This window comes from Amblyomma americanum, chromosome 1 (genome assembly GCF_052857255.1).
Source record: "Amblyomma americanum isolate KBUSLIRL-KWMA chromosome 1, ASM5285725v1, whole genome shotgun sequence".
NCBI classification, from domain to species: domain Eukaryota; kingdom Metazoa; phylum Arthropoda; class Arachnida; order Ixodida; family Ixodidae; genus Amblyomma; species Amblyomma americanum.
Window position 1 is genome coordinate 257,399,615 of NC_135497.1, and position 18,097 is coordinate 257,417,711.

The 18,097-nt window shown below is 42.3% G+C and overlaps 1 protein-coding gene across 21 annotated transcripts in view; it reads right to left on the bottom strand.

Annotated features, from left to right (window-relative positions):
* LOC144114981 (uncharacterized) overlaps window positions 1-16,588 on the bottom strand; it is a 154,408-nt gene extending 137,820 nt beyond the window's left edge. For 6 of the 21 annotated variants that reach the window (XM_077649063.1, XM_077649072.1, XM_077649074.1 and 3 more), the window contains exons 1-5: window positions 16,378-16,579; window positions 9,293-9,336; window positions 9,087-9,142; window positions 798-899; window positions 491-511 (exon numbers count right to left, since the gene is read on the bottom strand). In XM_077649063.1, the coding sequence (XP_077505189.1) occupies window positions 491-511; window positions 798-899; window positions 9,087-9,142; window positions 9,293-9,336; window positions 16,378-16,427 (273 nt within the window). In that variant the 5' untranslated portion in view covers window positions 16,428-16,579. Of the gene's footprint in view, window positions 1-490; window positions 512-797; window positions 900-9,086; window positions 9,143-9,292; window positions 9,337-15,359; window positions 15,564-16,377 lie in introns of those variants that run through there. The other 15 variants (XM_077649078.1, XM_077649065.1, XM_077649081.1 and 12 more) reach the window with 7 other exon arrangements.
* Window positions 16,589-18,097: the final 1,509 nt, after the last annotated feature.

Here is an 18,097-nt window from a genome sequence, read left to right on the forward strand (position 1 = left end):
AGAGAGCGCTTAAGAACTCTCACTCTCAGCACTTAAGAACTGGAGGAAAACAGAGAGTTGGAAAAAGCCTCAAAACAGTAAACACTGCAGGAGGAATAGAGAGAGAAGATGGCAAAAATGACCAGTCCTGCTTATTGTCGGGATCACATGGCCTTATGTCATGTCACCTTTCTGTTGATAAAGCCAATCATGAGTCCATGACATCACTGCTATTGGTCATGCACTAAATAAATGCTCATTTTGCAATTACCTCCTCATTTCAAGGACATTTTATATGTTTTCATGCAAAAGATACTTCCCACCTAGTATGCTCCCTATCCTTTTTTTAGGGGCACTTCTGGTAAGACAAACAAGTTTCCATGGTCTCTTCAAGTTCGTTTTATACAGCGTTGGCTGTGCACATCAAGAAATCATTTGGATACGCACGCTGATTTCAATGTTCGGAAAACACAGACAGTGCCATTATTTTACCTTACAACTAGCCACTTACGTGATAAAAAATGGCGACATCCTAGACAAAAGAGAAATGGAAAGCAGCAAAGCACATTTTGACATGAGAAGAAATAGTGAGAGGGGAAAATTACACAATCTGCGCTAGTCACTGTGAAAGTATCAACTGCTAGAGTAGGAAATACACAGACACGTGCTACTAAACCGAGCAATGTAGTTTCTGCATCAAAACGGCACAGACCACACACCCTATGGGAAACCAAAGGCTCCAACTTCCACCCACCACAAGTTTCCAATCTACTGGGGCATTACAGAAGGCTTTTTGCAAAATATATAAGGATACTTACAAATTCATTTTCATTTTCTTCGGCTGGTGTTTTGGTTTGCAGCTGTAAATAAAATGAACGAAGTCGTAGCCTGAGGTTTTCTTGTCTCAGAGAGATGATGTTCTGCAATAAACCACACAGATACAATAATATCTATATGACAAAATGGCACCATGTTATTACAATAAGAGTGACGTGATTAAGCCAAGTAATTCTGCAGCACCTTTTGAAATGGGCAAAAATGCATTTTGGATCACTAGTTGAGTGAAGCAAACATGCATGCACGCACATGCAAACACGCATGCATGCACATACATACATGCATACACACAGAGGCTGTTTTTTTACTCTAAGCAGACTTTTCTTTTAAGAGCCCTGAAAAATACACCAATGTACTCTGCAAAGGTGGACCTTACATCAAAGGGTAAATCATGTTCGTGACAGAGTGCAACTAAAACACGTCTGATTAACAAAAATTGAGCTTAAATGTTCATTTTAAAACAAGATTAAAAGGCAACCCCAGTTTTTAAAATCTCTGAATCGGCATTGAGGCTGAATGTATCCAACGTAAAATTAGGTTTTACTGATAGGGTTTAACGTCCCAAAGTGACTCAAGATATGAGGGAGGGCGTAGTGGAGGACTTTGGGTAATTTCGACCACCTGGGGTTCTTTAACATGCACAGTACTTGAGTCTCTTGCATTTCGCTTCTATCGAAATGCGACCGCTGTGACCGGAACCTCAGCTGCGTTTTTTGGGGTCAGCAGCTGAGCACCGCAAACACCGAGACATCATGGTGGCACGTGAAACTATGCATGCAAAATGAGCTCGAACCTCATGTGCAACCTGCAATGGAGGTGGCTAGCCCCAATTCATAGCAGGGGAGCGCGTTCAAAGGCCAAAGCACAAAACAGCTTTTCTTGACCAAAAAATTTTAGAGGTAATTTGTTCCTATTAGTAGTCTTATTAGCACACTTTCACGGACATGTTTTCAGTTATAATGTTGTGTGTTTTATGTGCTTTCATATTGTGTTCTACTTTCTCCCCTGTTTTTAACGACAAACATTGACAAGGGTTGCAACTTATTAGCGATGTTTCCGATGCAATATATTTTTTTATTAGTTTTTAGATTGTTACAGTTGCCCCGTGTTTTTCAGACTTGATTAATCCCCAGTTCACTCCTGTATTCCAATTTGTCTGTTCCTTTCTTATTTTTTTGTTGTTTTGTACTGTATCACGCCCCTCTATAATGCCCTCAGGGCCAAGAGGATAACTGAAATAAATAAATAAATAACATCTGTTTGCCATACAGTTTACATGCACAGGCTGTCCTAACATATCTTTAAAAAAAATTGTGGATAAAGAAACACAGCACCTGTCTCGCTCTCTTCTCGGTGTGTGTGTGTGTGTGTGTGTACGCACCAGCATGTGTGTGCACGGAAGCATGTGCATATGTGCATAAAATAATGGGATGTGCACATGCAAAAATGCCCAGGGGAGGTTGGTTGGTGAGGCAGCGTTTGTGTGTATGTGTGTGGGTGCATGCGCACATGCCCGCATGTGCATGCACCACACGTACCAGGCTTTTTTGCGCACATACATCGCTCTGTTTTCCTACCTAATTTAGACTCAGCCTATTGTCCATCTTTTTGCCTTTTTTACAGCTTGGGCTATTACAAAAACAAGTCTACTAAAGAAAGAAGCAACAAAACAACTACCACTTTCGGATTGCTCTGAAAAGCATTTAAAAACTGCAGCAGCAGTTTCGGTGCACACGTTTTTTTTTAAGCTTCCAACAAGTGATATTTCCTTCTGGCAAGCTGCCAAACAGACACCAAATGAGAACTTTCATGGTAGAGTGCTGTTCGTCCCCCTACTTCAACTGAGTAGGGACATGAAACCAACACCAATGCCATCTGTAAATGTTTGCACTAAATGCATTCCTGCCTGCCCTCCACGCCTTGTCTGACCCCCGCAGGATTTTGGCAGGCTTCAGGCCTGTTTCACTTTTCAGTTTATTTTTCTCAAGGTACACCCATGTCCAGACAAAAGACGCGGCCAACATCTTGCCCAACTGGATACTAATGGCTGAATCAGGATTACAGGGAAGATTTTAAAGAAAGGTTTCTAGAGATGAATTATGGGGAAATAACTTTTGGCACAGTGTTGGTGCAGTAATTGCACCACTGCAACAAGGAACAGCACCAACCTAATAATGAGTGGGTATCTGTGATGGCCAAAGACCAGATGCTTGGCAATGAAAGTGCATTTAAAACTCCAAAGATGGACACTAGAACAGCATTCCTAAGGCCAAGAGCCCAAAGCAGATTTACAATTTTACCATAAATAGTGTTAATGCATGGAGAAATACTAGCTCTCTGTATGTAGGGCAGAACTGGAAAAGCACTGAACCAGATGTAAAAAGCAAATTCTAATTAATGTGAGCCCAGTATTTCAGAAAACTAGCCAAGCTGCAAGGATTACAATGCAATTTTACTGGTGACTGTCAAGCAATAATCAAATGTACTATCACCAGTGTGTAAACTGATCAACTAGCCCTGTCTGTTCAGGCTTACTGAACAGAAAGGTACAGTCAACAACCTTCACAGCTGGGAGAATGGGAGCACCCAACGGAAAACAAAGCATCGTAGCTTGCTAGACGTCAACCTTCACTGACACATGCTCTGGCAATCAGACTGCCCAGGAATGTGCAAGGCGATACACTAAGAAGACAGTCTGTACACCACATCATGAATACTCCCTGCAGCTGTGCATCAGTGCTTTGCATTGCTTTGCAGTGACCAAGAAAAGGGTCGTGAGATGGGAAACGCAAGGAGTGTGAGAGAGGAGAGGGTAAGAAACAATTGCTGTTCCCTTATCAGCCCTCGAAAAAAGAAAATAAAACACTGCAAAGTAGTAAGGTCCAGCACATTAAGAGGCATCGATTGTCTGCTCTGCATTTGGAAGTATCAAAACAAATAAGCATGCATCCACTGCAGTTCAAAAACATTGCTTTCCATAGGGCTGCTGGACAAACCAAGATATATGTGCACACCTTTCGCTGTCATAGCAAAACCATGCCTAATATCCTTTCTAGTGACTCCAGTAGCCTTATCACACATGTTTACAAGCACGAGGAGCTCGAAGTCCCACCAGAAGTGTCTAGAAGTGGCCCAACGAAGCTTCAGGAGCATAAACAGCACTAAAGAACCTCTACGACCCACATGCTCGTCAGGTAACAAAATGGAAGAGAAAAGGGAATACACAAAAAACCTGTGCGCCTAAAGCCTTTTTTTTTACTTGTGCCAGCAAGAGACTAAGTGGAATGGCCCAAGCAGCGGCAACGGAACAGCCAACCAATGGAGTCATATGAACATTTTCGGTTAGGACATTCTAGAACAGGGGTTCTCAACTATTTTCAGCCTCAGGGAACGCCAATGACTTTCAAAAGGTAGTGAGGAACCCCATGTTTTAATTTGTCCTTTCTTGCCTAACATGCAAGTAAAAAGAGCTTGCAGATGCACAGGCCCTCAAAAAACGCTTAAATCTACTTAATAATGACTGGCTGTAGAGTGGAACAGCCTGCTACAATCAATTACATTATGAGTAGCCCCAAGTGGCTAAATAAAAAGTGGGGACTGAGGCATGCCCAGATTCAGGTACTCGGAGAACTCAAAAAGCACTCCCAAGGAACCCAAGGGTTCTTCTGTAGAGCCCTATTACAGAGCCTCTGCTCTGGAATGCCAAAGGAATTTGTGGTGCAACTTCAAAAGGGACAATTTTTATGAAATGTTTTATGGCATTCTCAAAAATGTGAGTGAAACACGCAGCGTCTTGCTGATGACAAGCTTCTCAAGAATACTGCTTTGTCTTGTTAATGGAGCCATGGCTACCTAGGCTTTCGGATAAGATATCGAAACATTAGACAGCAGGAACATTGTTATCTGGATATCAATACTCCCAAGTAAAAGACTATTTTTATCACTAATTAAAAAGAAAGATTAATCAGAAAAAAAGAAAGACAAATGTGCGCAACCATTTTCATGTACAATGTACCGCTCTGGTGCAAAACAGAATACCACGGAGAAACAGATTTGACAAGAGTGCAGCACTCCAGCTGGTTGAGCCTACAGTGGCTTCTACACTGCTGCAGGCATGTTTCGAGATGGAGCGGAGAGCTGTGTTGCAGTGACACAGGGTGGTCAGACTTATTAGTGAAAGTCACTGCAACACAACACTAGCCAATAATTACAGTGAACTTTTATAGATATTCCAATCAAAGCATTTTTTTCACACAATGCTAAAACGAGACGGGACACTGTACTCCCAGACAACTTTTTCTGGCAATGAAGTGGAAGCTACGGAGCCAAAATATGCGTTGTCTTCTATGCAGTGGAATATAGTGCCCGCTTGAAGTTAACAGTTTACTCTCAAACCATGCTATGTTCTCAATACTATGTTATTTAAGGCATATTTCTGACACAACTTCCAACCTTCAACATTAGAAAGCAAAAGAAAAAAAAACGTTTTCATGATAAATTTTCTAGACATGGCTTGTTAGAAGAAGCTGCCATTGATGGCGCCAGATACACTAGCAATGGAGTGGAGTTAGCTGTGGAGAGAGCAACGCACAAAGGAGCCAGATACACGATCATGCCGTTGAACTTGTTACGATTCCATGAGGCAGGCTGGCTTTAACGTTGTAGTGAATTAAAACAACGAAGCAGTGATTATATTGCAGTTTTTTTTTTTTCCATGTCTCCTGTGACCTTTGACGTCATAGCCATCACTCAGCTGTTGAGACCGAAACTGAAACACGTGCGAGAAGAAATTCAATTTTAAGTTATTTAGCGGCCGTAAGCCAATACCACGCGACGACAGTAGACTCGCTTTAAGATGAACTTTAAGGGACCAGAAAATGTGTTCGTCTTATCAGAAGTTCATAAAAATAGAAGTGCGCCTAAAAAAGGTAGGTGAGGATGCTCTCGGTGTGTTTAAATGTTACATGAAAAAAAAGGAATAAAATAGCTTTTCAGAACGCAATACAGCATTTATTGCGCTGGTCATGAAGTGAGCTGCAGCCTGAGGGCACAAAATACGCTCACACATTATCTCACTTGAAAATGGCATTAGTAGTTTAGTTTTTTTTTTTTACCATTTCTTTCTTCTCACTGTATCCCCCAGTGGCTGCTATTCATGTGTTTTCCCTCTGATTTTTGCTTTTCATCCTGCTCCAAGCACCTCAAAGGTGCCCAGCAACACAGCCGTGCACCTCTCTTTCATCTCACGCCTTCTGCAGCATAACTGTTATCAATGCCACAAGCAGATACACCACATGCCTTTCCGTATGCTGCAGGCAATGTGCATGGTACCTATATATGGCATCTCTGCAGTGAGATAGCATGTGTTCCGGCCCCACATCTGCAGAAAATGCAGCCCCGGAGTTCTCAAGCCCCAAGTCAACGAGTGGGTTCACTTTAAGAATGCGCCCCTCTAAGTCTGTGGGGGGCAATGCGCATCACGTGACACATGCACTATGCCGAGATCACACGGCTGAGACCTGCAGCAATGTAGGCGCAATGGTGCCCTGCCTTTTTCCACGCCAGAACGAGAGCTTTCCATCAAGAAAGCGTGCTCTCGCAAGACGGCTTCCATGCAGCTTTGCAAGAAGGTATGCAGAAGCCATCTTGTGGGGGTGCTCTTTCTGCGTGGAAGCATTTTACATAATTTTTTATTTGCTTAGTGACACACAGAAGCTCCACAAGTGCCATTACACGGGGTCACCGTGGCCCACGTTCACTGCTAAAGTTAGTCTTAACCAAAGGACACGCGAAACAGTCTTGAGATTTTTTTTTTTTTACATCAGGTGCAACGCTATGAAAGGTACGGAAGTAGTCCACATGGAACCAAGTGGTCTAAAGCACAAGAAAGCGACAGCATGTCGTCAGTAATAAGAGTGATTTAATCAAGGTCATCACAAATGTGTCGTGCAATAAGCCTGCAGGCAAAGCATTACTGTGTTTCGTTCACCACAAGGAACGCACTACTTTTTGGTCGCGGATGCAGGCAGCGCAAACAAGAGCGCTAGCTTTAACGGCATTGCACCTGATGTATGAAACAGAGTATAGGGGAAACCGACCAAATGGCCCCATTTGTTCACCTTATCGGAGATTCATCTTAGCTGGGTTCATCTTATGGAAGGTTATTGCATACTAATGTCTTATGCACCACTAGAAAGAAGAAAACAAGGAACCAAAAATTTGGTGTCTATACTCCTTGAACTCTTTCCTTACCACGCCATAAACCATCGATCATATATGACCGACGTTTTGAACCTGCCTCTAAAAATTCAAGACTGTGCTCCTGGGCAAGCTGCGCCATCTAGTTTGCTTCTATAACACCATCTTTTTGGTTTCATTTTTTTTTAATTTTCTAACACGAGGCAACGTGAAAAATTAAACATTGACCGGACGTAGCCCGCCAGTCGGCGATCATGGCGTTTGTTGCACAGCATGTTGCTGGATGGCGAAAAGCTACACTGACCACTTTTTTTTTTCTTTTAGAGCAGCAGTGGTGAGTTCAGACAACCATATGGAATCATCGGAATTCAGTTCTGATTGCGAGACTTCGTCTCAGAGGCCCATGACATCAGCGCATGCTCGCGTGCGTTTCGTTTTTCTGTTCACATTGTATTTTATGTAGTGCACTTGATTTTTAAATGTTGAGAGTGGTTTTATTTGGTGCTTTAGGGTCCTTGCAATATACTGCCGAGATATTTACCAAATGCACCAGCAGATTTTCAATTATGATGATGTCAAAGAAGGCCACGGCCCCCTTTACCCTGAATCCATTCACCACCAACCGGAAAAAAAATGTTCGAGAAAAGCAGGAACAGCAAGTTCTACTATAAAAAAAAAAAACAAGAACAGAAATCAGAACAAGTGTAATGTGTAGCACATCCCACATTCACCTCCACGTCATGTCCTCACGCAACTGCTTTCTCTAGTGGCACAGCAGCCATATTGCCTAACTTGAAAGGGTACTGAAAGTGCAGTGTATTATGTACACAACCGAAAATCACAATAGCCAAGAATAAGTGCAACATTTCGTACATTTTCATTTTTTTGCAATCAATTTCTGGCCCAGTGCAGCAGCTTATTTTTGTTTTGCTTGTATTCTTTTTTTTGCGTTCCCAGCATATTTCACCAATAATTTTTAAATAAGTTTCGCACACCCAACTTTGGATTTTTTTCCTTCAGAAGTGTAATCAGTAAGCTACTGTTTGACGTATTACAATGCAGAGTGCATTTAGTACTCCTTGAAGTAATAACTTATTTTCTTAGAACATTCAAAATTGGTCTTTTTTTGTGGTAAAAAAAAAGTTCAGAATTTCCGTGTAGATCGTATAAACGTGGTTATAAGAAAGAAGGATCATGTACAAAACTTCCTTAGCGCAAGGCACAAAATACATGGCATGTTTTATGGCACATTTACCCTTTTCTTTTTTTCATTTTAATTTTCTTCCAACAATGCACAGTGCATTTAGCACTTCTTGAAGAAATAATTTTTATTTCTTTAAAACACTTAAAATCGGTCATTTTTTTTTTTTTTGCGGCAAGGAAAGAGTTAAGCACTGCCCCATGTAGATGGCATAAACATTGTTATAAGAAAGAAGAATTATTTACACGACTCCCTTTGCGCAAGGCACAAAATACATGGCATGTTTTATGGCACATTTACCCTTTTCTTCTCTTTATTCTAATTTTCTTCTAACAGATGCATAGAACCCATTAAGCTTGCCCAGCGAGGAGAAAATAACTTTACTGTCCTACTATTTTGCTGCACTCCAGATGCCATGGGACAAGCAGTACATGCACGCTACGACAATGGCTCTCTTATGCTCCATGCATGTTTGTTTCTGCCAAGGGGATGCGGCCTTTACCTTTTGCAACAACTTTTCACAAGCTTGTGAAATGTTCATATCCTACATCAATTAACTTCACCCTTGGTATGTGTCACGGGTATATGGGCACAACTCTGAAAGAGCTAAATGTAAGTGCAAGACAATAGAATGCTTCATATGGAAGCGTCTTTGGGGACCTTAGGTTATACATATGCCTACATTACAGCTGTACATACTCAAAGGCCATAAAACATGGCAGTGCCCAACAGATCACAAGAAGCAGTTAAAATTATACATACACCTACATTACAGCTATAGGTGCTCAAAGGTCATATAAAGTGGCAATGCCCAACAGATGACTAGAAACAGCTAAAATGACAAACAAAAGGAAGAAGGATAGTTACTCACCTGCTCATAATTCCGTAAGCTGTGTTCTTGATTTGCAACAGCACCGTGAGAACCAGCTAAAACAAAACAAAAAAGAAAGTCAATGACGGTCACCCCCTGGTCAAGGCCTGCAGGCATGAAAAAACACTCTGGAATAATATACTAACCCAAAAATTTAAACAATTTAACAACTTACAAAAAACAAAACATCAAAAGGTTAAGCTTACATGTTGGCGCCTCCATCGAACTCGCTGGTAAATCGAGATTAGTTCTGAAAAAAAAAGAGAGAGAGGAACTAAAGTGAAAGGGTGCATGCAACTCATCTGCAATGCAGAAAAGAATCTTTCAGAGGCTGACTATTATTATCCAGCAAAAGGTCCTGTGCTCTGAAACTTGCAGCCATCTCATTGTGCAATTAGCTGCTATGATCCAGGACCATTTTCTAGTATTTTCGCCCTCACCCTCATCCCTGCCATACCTATATAATAAAAGCATTTAAGCCTGCAATGGCCAGGCAACGAAAATGTTGGTGAAAAGTTGTGACCCTACAGCTCTTTGTTGCTACAGGTCCCTATATTGCAGAAGTGTAAAAAATTAGATTTATTCAGGAAAATATGATTACTGTGTAATTAAAATTAGCCAATTACATTAATTTATGAATGTGAGAGAGTGATAAAATTATGCACACAAAATAAATAACAAAATTCAAAACCACGCAATTAAATACTGACGCAACAGTATGGGCACTGAAATTTTAGGTTCTGTCGCTAGAGTTCTCTTTTGCAGCAAGTCATCTTTCACCACGATTTCTGCATCTCTCGCAGATGACACTTGGACTGTGAGGATTTCATATCCCTTTAAAGAGCAAATATTCGAAGGAGAACTTTTCAGTTTCTATTGAGGAGCATGCAAAGATATCATTAAAAAAATTCCATCTTCCCAGATGCTTAATTCTGCAGTTCCCGTCAAGACCTCATATCTCCACATCGTGACTCAACACTGGCTTCAGGGTCTTAGTAATACTGCTTTTGACTCATTCCAGTCGTAAGAACCAACTATGTAAATAAATAAGCACATCTGAAGCATTTTAACGGCCCCCTCTCTGCAATGTTAACATAACAAAATGTGCACTCACAGGAGTGGCATCAAAGATACTGCAAAAATGCAGGGGCATCCATTTTAAAAATTATATTTTGCGTTCATTTTGTATACCTGGGTTGAAATGGTTGTGCGGACAATTTTGCAACCTTTTGGCCCCTTGTTACAGTGCCCACATTAGTGCAAGTTGCACCTTTCTTCTATGAAGAGATTTGACAGTATTCGGACGTATGTACAAATGTGCACACAGTGCCTGAAGGGGACACACTTCTGTAAACATAAACAAAAACTACTGGCGCTTGCACCAGCTCTCTCATAGCTGAGATGCAAGGTATTACAGGGCTAAGTATCAAATCACAAAATGACAGCTCAGCTTGTCATGGTGTACTGTCATGTTGCCATCTTCAGGGGCGACTGGATGGCAACAAGAGAGGAACTTTTAAACCTTCCTTTTGTCCACTACCACGGTTCTGGGAAAGAGGTCACTGCCATGCAAGCCACACCTGTATGGGATTGGATGAGAGACACATGTGCACAGGATGTGCTTGCCAGGCAGCAGGAAACGAACCTTGCCGCATCGCAAAAGCCGTGTACATACGTGGATGGGAGGCATCTGCTAACACACACACATTGCGCCCGTCTTCTACTCTCACCCAGGTAACTCACAGAGCAGTGACCCCTTTCTAAGAACTGTGGCAGTGGACCAAACAAAGTTGTAAAGGTGCCTCTCTTCTCCCCATCCAGTCACCCCTGAAGATGCTGGCAAGTCAGCCCCGAAAAGACTGGTTGCTCCTCATGAAGAATTTGGTCGGAGTGTTAAGGTTTTCCTTCTAGTTTGCCTCCCGACCAGAAAGATCCCTATTGAAATGTTCCCATTCTTTAAAGTTCACATTCTTTAGAGTTCACTAGACACAAACACCCTGTCACAGTAGCTTATTTCTTGAAAACCAAGCAATAGGTCCTGAAAAGGCAACTGTACATTACAGTTTGTTTTCAGTGATTGGCAAATGAAGGTGAGCCCTCAAGCTAAACATGAAAGTGTCTGGACATACAGAGAAAAGGCGCTCCAAGCAGGTGCCCGGCACCAGCCACCCTCAACAAGAACAGTCACCTTCAATAGGAAAATGCATAGCGATATTATAGTGATAAATACGTGCTAATGAAGAATGTAATACAATCTGTGTGTTAATTTTCTTTCTCATTTCTGCATGTTAAGGGGGACGAGACTTTCAGCAATTTTATTTATTTCTTGATGTATTGGCATGAAATTTTTTTATCATATTAGAAATAACTGTATGACTATTCACAAAACTTCACTGTTCTATCTCTAGAAAGCTGATTTCCAATTTTTCCCTTTAAATCTTATGAAAAGGCTGTAGAGTTAAGAAAATGTGGCAGAAGCGTGGTTCAACATTTATTGCATTTTTACTGGTACGCAGCACGTCAAGATATTCTTGGAATTTTTTTCAAAGCGCAAATTTTCGTTTTGAATTTTTTTGCGATGCATGGTACAATGACATATCTAGAGTGAGAAGATATATTTCATATAAGGAATTTAAATTCGAAAATTTGAAAAACTAAGAATGTCTTGATCTGCACTATGAACCTCTAGGAGTGCAACAAAACAAACCGGGTCAAAATAGATAAAAAAAGTCCTGATGAAATCTGCTTCACAAGGTGAGCATCTAGGCAAAAAAACCATAACTAAGAAGTGCCCATAAGTATTTCTTCGCAATGCGCAGCCCCCTATGGTTCATAAAAACAATTTTTTAAGAGAACTTCACGGTAAATTTCAAAAATGAAACTTTGGGAGAGCATAAAAAATGAGGCTACAAGCGGATACAATTTCCAAAAAATCTAATTTTTTTGGCCACTTCTTGAAATTTCAAAGGCTCGACCCACCTTAAAGGTGCACTAAAGAGGATTCCGAAGTCCTCTTTTTACCGCAGAAACTCTATCTGCACATTCCAAGCATTCTTAGAAACTTGGAATTATTTTTCTGTGCAGCAGATTTTCCAATTCAATCAAATTAAACGTCCCGGCTCCCGACTTTTGTAGCGTAAGCTACACTAGCTAAGGTTGAGCAGTATCGCGTGGCTCCTGGAGAGCCGTGCTGCGCATTGCGCGAGGTGCAGTGACGTCACATGGCGTACAGCTGGCGTGCCGGAGCCGCCGCCGCCGTGCGCACCTTGCCGGCGCGTGACCAACCGCACCACGTGACCAACCGCATGACGAACCAAGTGACCAGCCACGGCTCCGCACCACCGGCAGCTTCTCCGCACCACGTGACCGACCCCCCCAAAAGGAGAAATTTACGTGAACTTTACGAAATAAATTCACAAAAATATGCAAAGTTTATGAATGAAATAATTCATCACAACATGCTGTACTGAACATGTCAGATGTAAAATTTTAACACCAAAATATTCTTGCAATATGGTAGTTAACTACTCTTTAAAAGCTATGAGAAGTCAACATGAGAGTGTGAGTGCAGTCTGGGACCCACCAATGTAAAGTAACACAGAAAAGCTCAACAGCTGACAGCATGGTATACGCTGGATAGTGAAACCTCGGTATAGAGAACAAGTCAAAAATCGTAAAATAGTTCGCTGTAGCCGAAATTCATAATATTAAATTTCCTCTGAAACGCGCACAACAGCGGCGCAATTTAGTCGTTGAAAAGACAGCAATTCTGGCGATCCTCAATAGAGAAACGAAGAGTCGTTTCCTTAGGTTTGGGCGGCGTTTGGAAGGCGCTCGCGGCTATTCCGAATTCCGCAAAAAGCTGAACGCCAGTTAGGTTGGCTTCCCCGCATCGCACCAGAAGTTAAGCGCCTGCTACGGTAGCTTCTCCGCATCACAGCCATGTCGCGTGAAAAGAGGTGCATCAAGGAGAAAGCTATCGCAGTTATCACCCCCTTTGCTCTTGTAAACCAGCGCAACGGCTCGAAGCCAAACAGAAAGGGACAAAACACAGCGCTAAACTAACAACACAATAGATTTATTCAGGGCACCATGCAGTGGTTAAATACACGCTGGTATCACAGAATAACGGAAAAACAGAGAAAAACAAGACAAAATAAGAAAAAATATATTGTTTCACAGCCTATCACTGTGATTGTGCGAAAGCTTGGCCGAAGCACGTAATCTATGACAATAGGTATCCGTGTTCTTTTTCCGAGATAGCAAATTTCGCACAATCACAATGATAGGCTGTGAAACGATATATTTTTTTTATTTTGTCTTGTTTTTCTCTGTTTTTCCGTTATTCTGTGATACCAGCGTGTATTTAACCACTGCATGGTGCCCTGAATAAATCTATTGTGTTGTTAGTTCAGCGCTGTGTTTTGTCCCTTTCTGTTTGGCTTCGAGCCGTTGCGCTGGTTTACAAGAACTATGTCTGACCAACTCGGCCACCAGTTCATGTTGTACCACCTTTGCGACAGACGGCACGAGAGCAGGATTGTTACTGCAAGCTTACAACCACCTGCGCTGCTGCTTCCAAGGCGCTGTCGACGGATGCCAGAGGCCTGAACGCGTGCTGACCGCCGGACTGCAGCCCTACACACCGCTGCAGGCGAGTGCGAGATAAAAGTGCCAACCTTGGCGCGAACGCTTGCCACATCACCGCCAGTCACTTGTGCAGTGCGGCGAAGCCTGCCGCCTGCTATCCGAACGGGCACAGTTTGGCGCTGCGATATATCCGTTCTATGGCCAACCGCGCTCGATATATACGAAAAATTCAATATAGCCAATAATTCGCAATATCTGTGTTCGTTATATTGATGTTTGACAATTACAGAATGAATATTAGCCTGTCCAAGTGGGAATTAAGACATGAAATTTTCCAAAAAACAGAGGGTCTTCAGCTATCGCAGGGCAGGGTTATCACCGGGTTTGTCCTGCACAGGATGCAATGGCTAAGCCACCGCAAAACAAGCACTGGGACGGAGGCCCCTTCAGCAAAGAAGCTAGAACTTCATGTGCCATGACATATTTCATAAATTGGCATAGGTCACCACCTGCTTTTTCGCCACATTACATATAAAAAATGAGCAGATCATGTGCTTAAGGCTACAGATTATAAAAGCAGAACAAGCTTCTTTCCAAGAATTAATTTTGGTAGTAAAACTTTCTGAATAACGCCATCTCCCAGCTGCTATAGCACATCTAATTGATAATGAAGCTAATGGATTTATTTTATAAATATGACCTTTTTTATCAACTCTTTGCTTCAACTGCACATGTTTACATGTATGCACACAGATCACTGCATGCAGTCCTTTTTAAACTGCATACCCCTTTGTAATGCCACTAGGGCCCTATGAGTATGACAATAAACAAGTCCAACAAATGCAAGCATGGCACCATATACAACAGTCTGAAGACCAAAGAGCAGAATTTCACAGTACATTCAAAAAACCGCCACACGCAAGGTGAGTCAACCACCAAGACCTTTGCACCATTAATTCGGCTATTCTAGTGGCAAACAGCACAGCATTTAATTGACTGAGAAACACTACTATTCTGAACCAGCATTACCATACACAATGTTATGCTTCAATTTATTGCATAGTAAAGAGGAAAACTGGCAAACAAAACCAACACAATAAACAAAACGACAACTAAATGCCACCTTTGCATAAAATTCGAAGGTGCATGAGCTCATGGTTTGGCATCAACAACCCTTTCTCTGAACAATGCAAGGTTCAGCACACAGCAACACATTATAAGGCACGTTACATAAGTAGTGCAACAAAGGCTATACTTACAGAAATCTGTACAATTATTGGTACTGAATAACCAGAATTTCAGTGAAAGCTGGACTGCACGGTCAAGACACTTTGCATGCCAAACGCTCCTTCCTACAATTTTTTTTTCCCCTTTCAATAAGGCATGCGGTATTTAAGTACACAACTTAAGAGTGGTAGCTCATGGTACCCTAGCAACATGTACACAAATAATTGACTGAATGCAAACATTTTAGAAACGAATCACGGCACTTCAACGAATACTTCTTTTGTAAGCCTCTCAAGTGTGCAGCACTCGTTAAGCACGCAACCAACTCGTATTCATTAAGGATGACGCGAACGCCACAAGTAAACGTTCACACGTAGTCTCGAAAGTAGCACAAGCTTAAAAACCAGAACCAAAGTGACACCGAGACTACATCTCTACTTATGAGCGTACCAATACCTTGGAGGACATCGCGAAGAAGCGATCACTGTGGTGCTGAACGCGGCAAAAGCGCGGACTAAAAGTATTCAGTGCCCTTCCCTAGCTTCGGTGAACATTGCGCCCAACACTTTTCAACATTAATTTCGTCTGAAAGGCGCAGCGAACGCAGACATAAACCTTCCCACGGAAGCCAGCGACGGCTGACCGGTGTATGACGCAAACAAGATGCGGAGAAGAAAAAAAAATATATATATATAAATATAAATACATCCGCTCGAACACTTCCGGTCCTCTTCTGCGCCTGCGCAGTAGACTCCGTACTGTAACGGTTAATTTTGTTCGTGCTACGTATCCTTCGCGCATCTCTACTCCCTACTGCGAATGCAGTTAAGTTCTGTTTGTTCCGCCTCTCGCGAACCGCGGGATAGACCACCGCACTTAAAGTTTAATCCCCCTGGAGGGGAATCGCTGATCCACGATCTCTCTCTGCAAAGGCACGAACAGCGCGAAAATTGAGCATCAGAAAAGAGTCGCTGATAGATTACAACGCTCATTATGAGAACGTTTTCGGTCATTTTGGAGATTAAAATCAGCAGCCTGCACGAAATAGGAGGGCTATCCTAAGCGTAAGAGAACCGTTGCCATTGTGTTGAACCGTTACAATTTGAAATTGAGGGCGACGTTGCGGACTTCACGTCAGACTAGGGCAAACTGGTCAAAACTATCCAACAACAACAAAAAAAATGAAAAGGCTGCCTAAATACCGGCATGACTGCAGAGAATAAATCTTCTCTCAAGGTGCAGTTTTATGCAGCTTTTGAAGGGAATGCAAACCTTAATTTACAAGAAGACAACGACGATAGAACAAGAAAAGCAGCAGGCACAGGTTGCACGAAAGTACAAAGCCAGAAACTTCACTCATCTCGGCAGTAGTGTTGCAAGGTTAATGAGAACGTTTTCGGTAGTTTAAATCTGCGAGAAGGTAGGCCACAGGCCACATCCCCAAAGATCAACGTACCAACGACGAAGTACTTACTCGGGCCTTGATTCAGCCGCAGAGCTCTCGTTTGATTGAGGATTATCCATTTTTAAAACACGGCCTCTAGTATGGTTCTAGTGGAGGAATATCTAGCAGCTTTCAAAAAGACGTTAGTCAGTAAGCAACAGCCATTGCAAGCAATGCTGCAGGCACTCCAAAATTCGAATGTCCGCCATGTCGGGATATCGGCGACAACTCCGCCGACTCCGCACCCAGCAACTTGCGAAACGGCGTTAACTGCCATGTGACGCAAGAAAACAAAAAAAAAGTCATATCACTGCAATAATAGATATCACTAGAAAATATAAACATTTCATTATTGTTACCATAATATTGCAACTAAAGTACCAGTAGTATATTTAAGGCAGTCTTTTATTCCAATTTCCACTCGCCTTTTCTTTGCTCCTACTTTTAAAATTTCTCGAGGCGCAAATCTTTCGATGCATGTTTCGTTGATTCTGAAATGTTCCGTTATATCTCAGCTGTTAATTAATGTCATCTGGTGAAAATGCTGTTGGCCCGTAGATTCCAAGGTTGCATCAAGCACAGTTCATTTGCGCTTTATTTTCTGAGATTCGTTTTCCTGGCTTTCGGGCTGTCGGCCCCCGTGATATTTTGCCAGCAGCACGAAACCCTACCGAATGTTTGTATCAAGACCGGTGACAGTTATCACTTTGCTGCCTCATTTTACTTCTACTTTTTGAAAACTGCCGCTCGTCCCAACTTGGCAGTTGATAATTTTAAAAAAAAGAAAAAGCATGGCCGTAAGCAACCGGACGGCGACAGATATACCTGCATGCGAGACACGAATCGTTCTGTTGACTCCGCTTGGACCCGTTACCGCGCGTAGGCCAGAGGCTGGCAAAGAACAAAATGTTACCATAGGCAAGAATTGGGTGGACCTACTTCGCTCTAACCACGCGCCTTTGGCACAGCGACGCTATGCGCATTGTGCTTCGCATCGAAGATGGCTGAAGGTGCTTAAGAGTTAGCCATCGTTTTAAAAGCCTAATCTTAATGGTTAGTTCACCAACAACAGAATAACTCACTTTAAAATGAAAGCTTAGCTAATTTTCGTAGAACCTTCGGCAGCGAAGCGAGCGGAAAAGGCGAGAGCCGCGACAGCTCCGCTGCCCGTACGCACGAAGCGCGGTGGGCGCCGTTTCAGACCATCGGCCCGTCGGCCAGGCCGTCATTACGGACGATCGAGCGCCAATCGCATCTGTTATACGCACTTTTTACCTTTAATTGTTCGTAATAACGTCGCAGCCAGGTGATTAGTGCTTTTCTTAAAATATGGGTCGTCGCACAAACGGACAGCATGCACATGTGTGCCAAGTCCACTGCAGTCATAAAAAAATTACGTGAAAAAAAAAAACGCTTTTGTGCATGAAATCTCGAAAAAAAATGTAAACCTCAAAGCAAACACGGATCTCATGGTAGCCTTAATTGTTTACTGACGGAATGATGGGCATTTAATCTGGATAAGATTATGCGCCTCCAACATTTCTTATAGTAATATAATCTATGTAACCTAAAATTTTTGCTAGTAACGAATTTGTGCATGTTGGTGTGACGTGTGCGGTGCGATGTCAGGCTGTGCGGTGCGATGTCAGTGCACGTTTAAGATCGCCAGGTGGTCGAAATTATTCCGGAGCCCTCCACTACGGCACCTCTTTCTTCCTTTCTTCTTTCACTACCTCCTTTATTCCTTCCC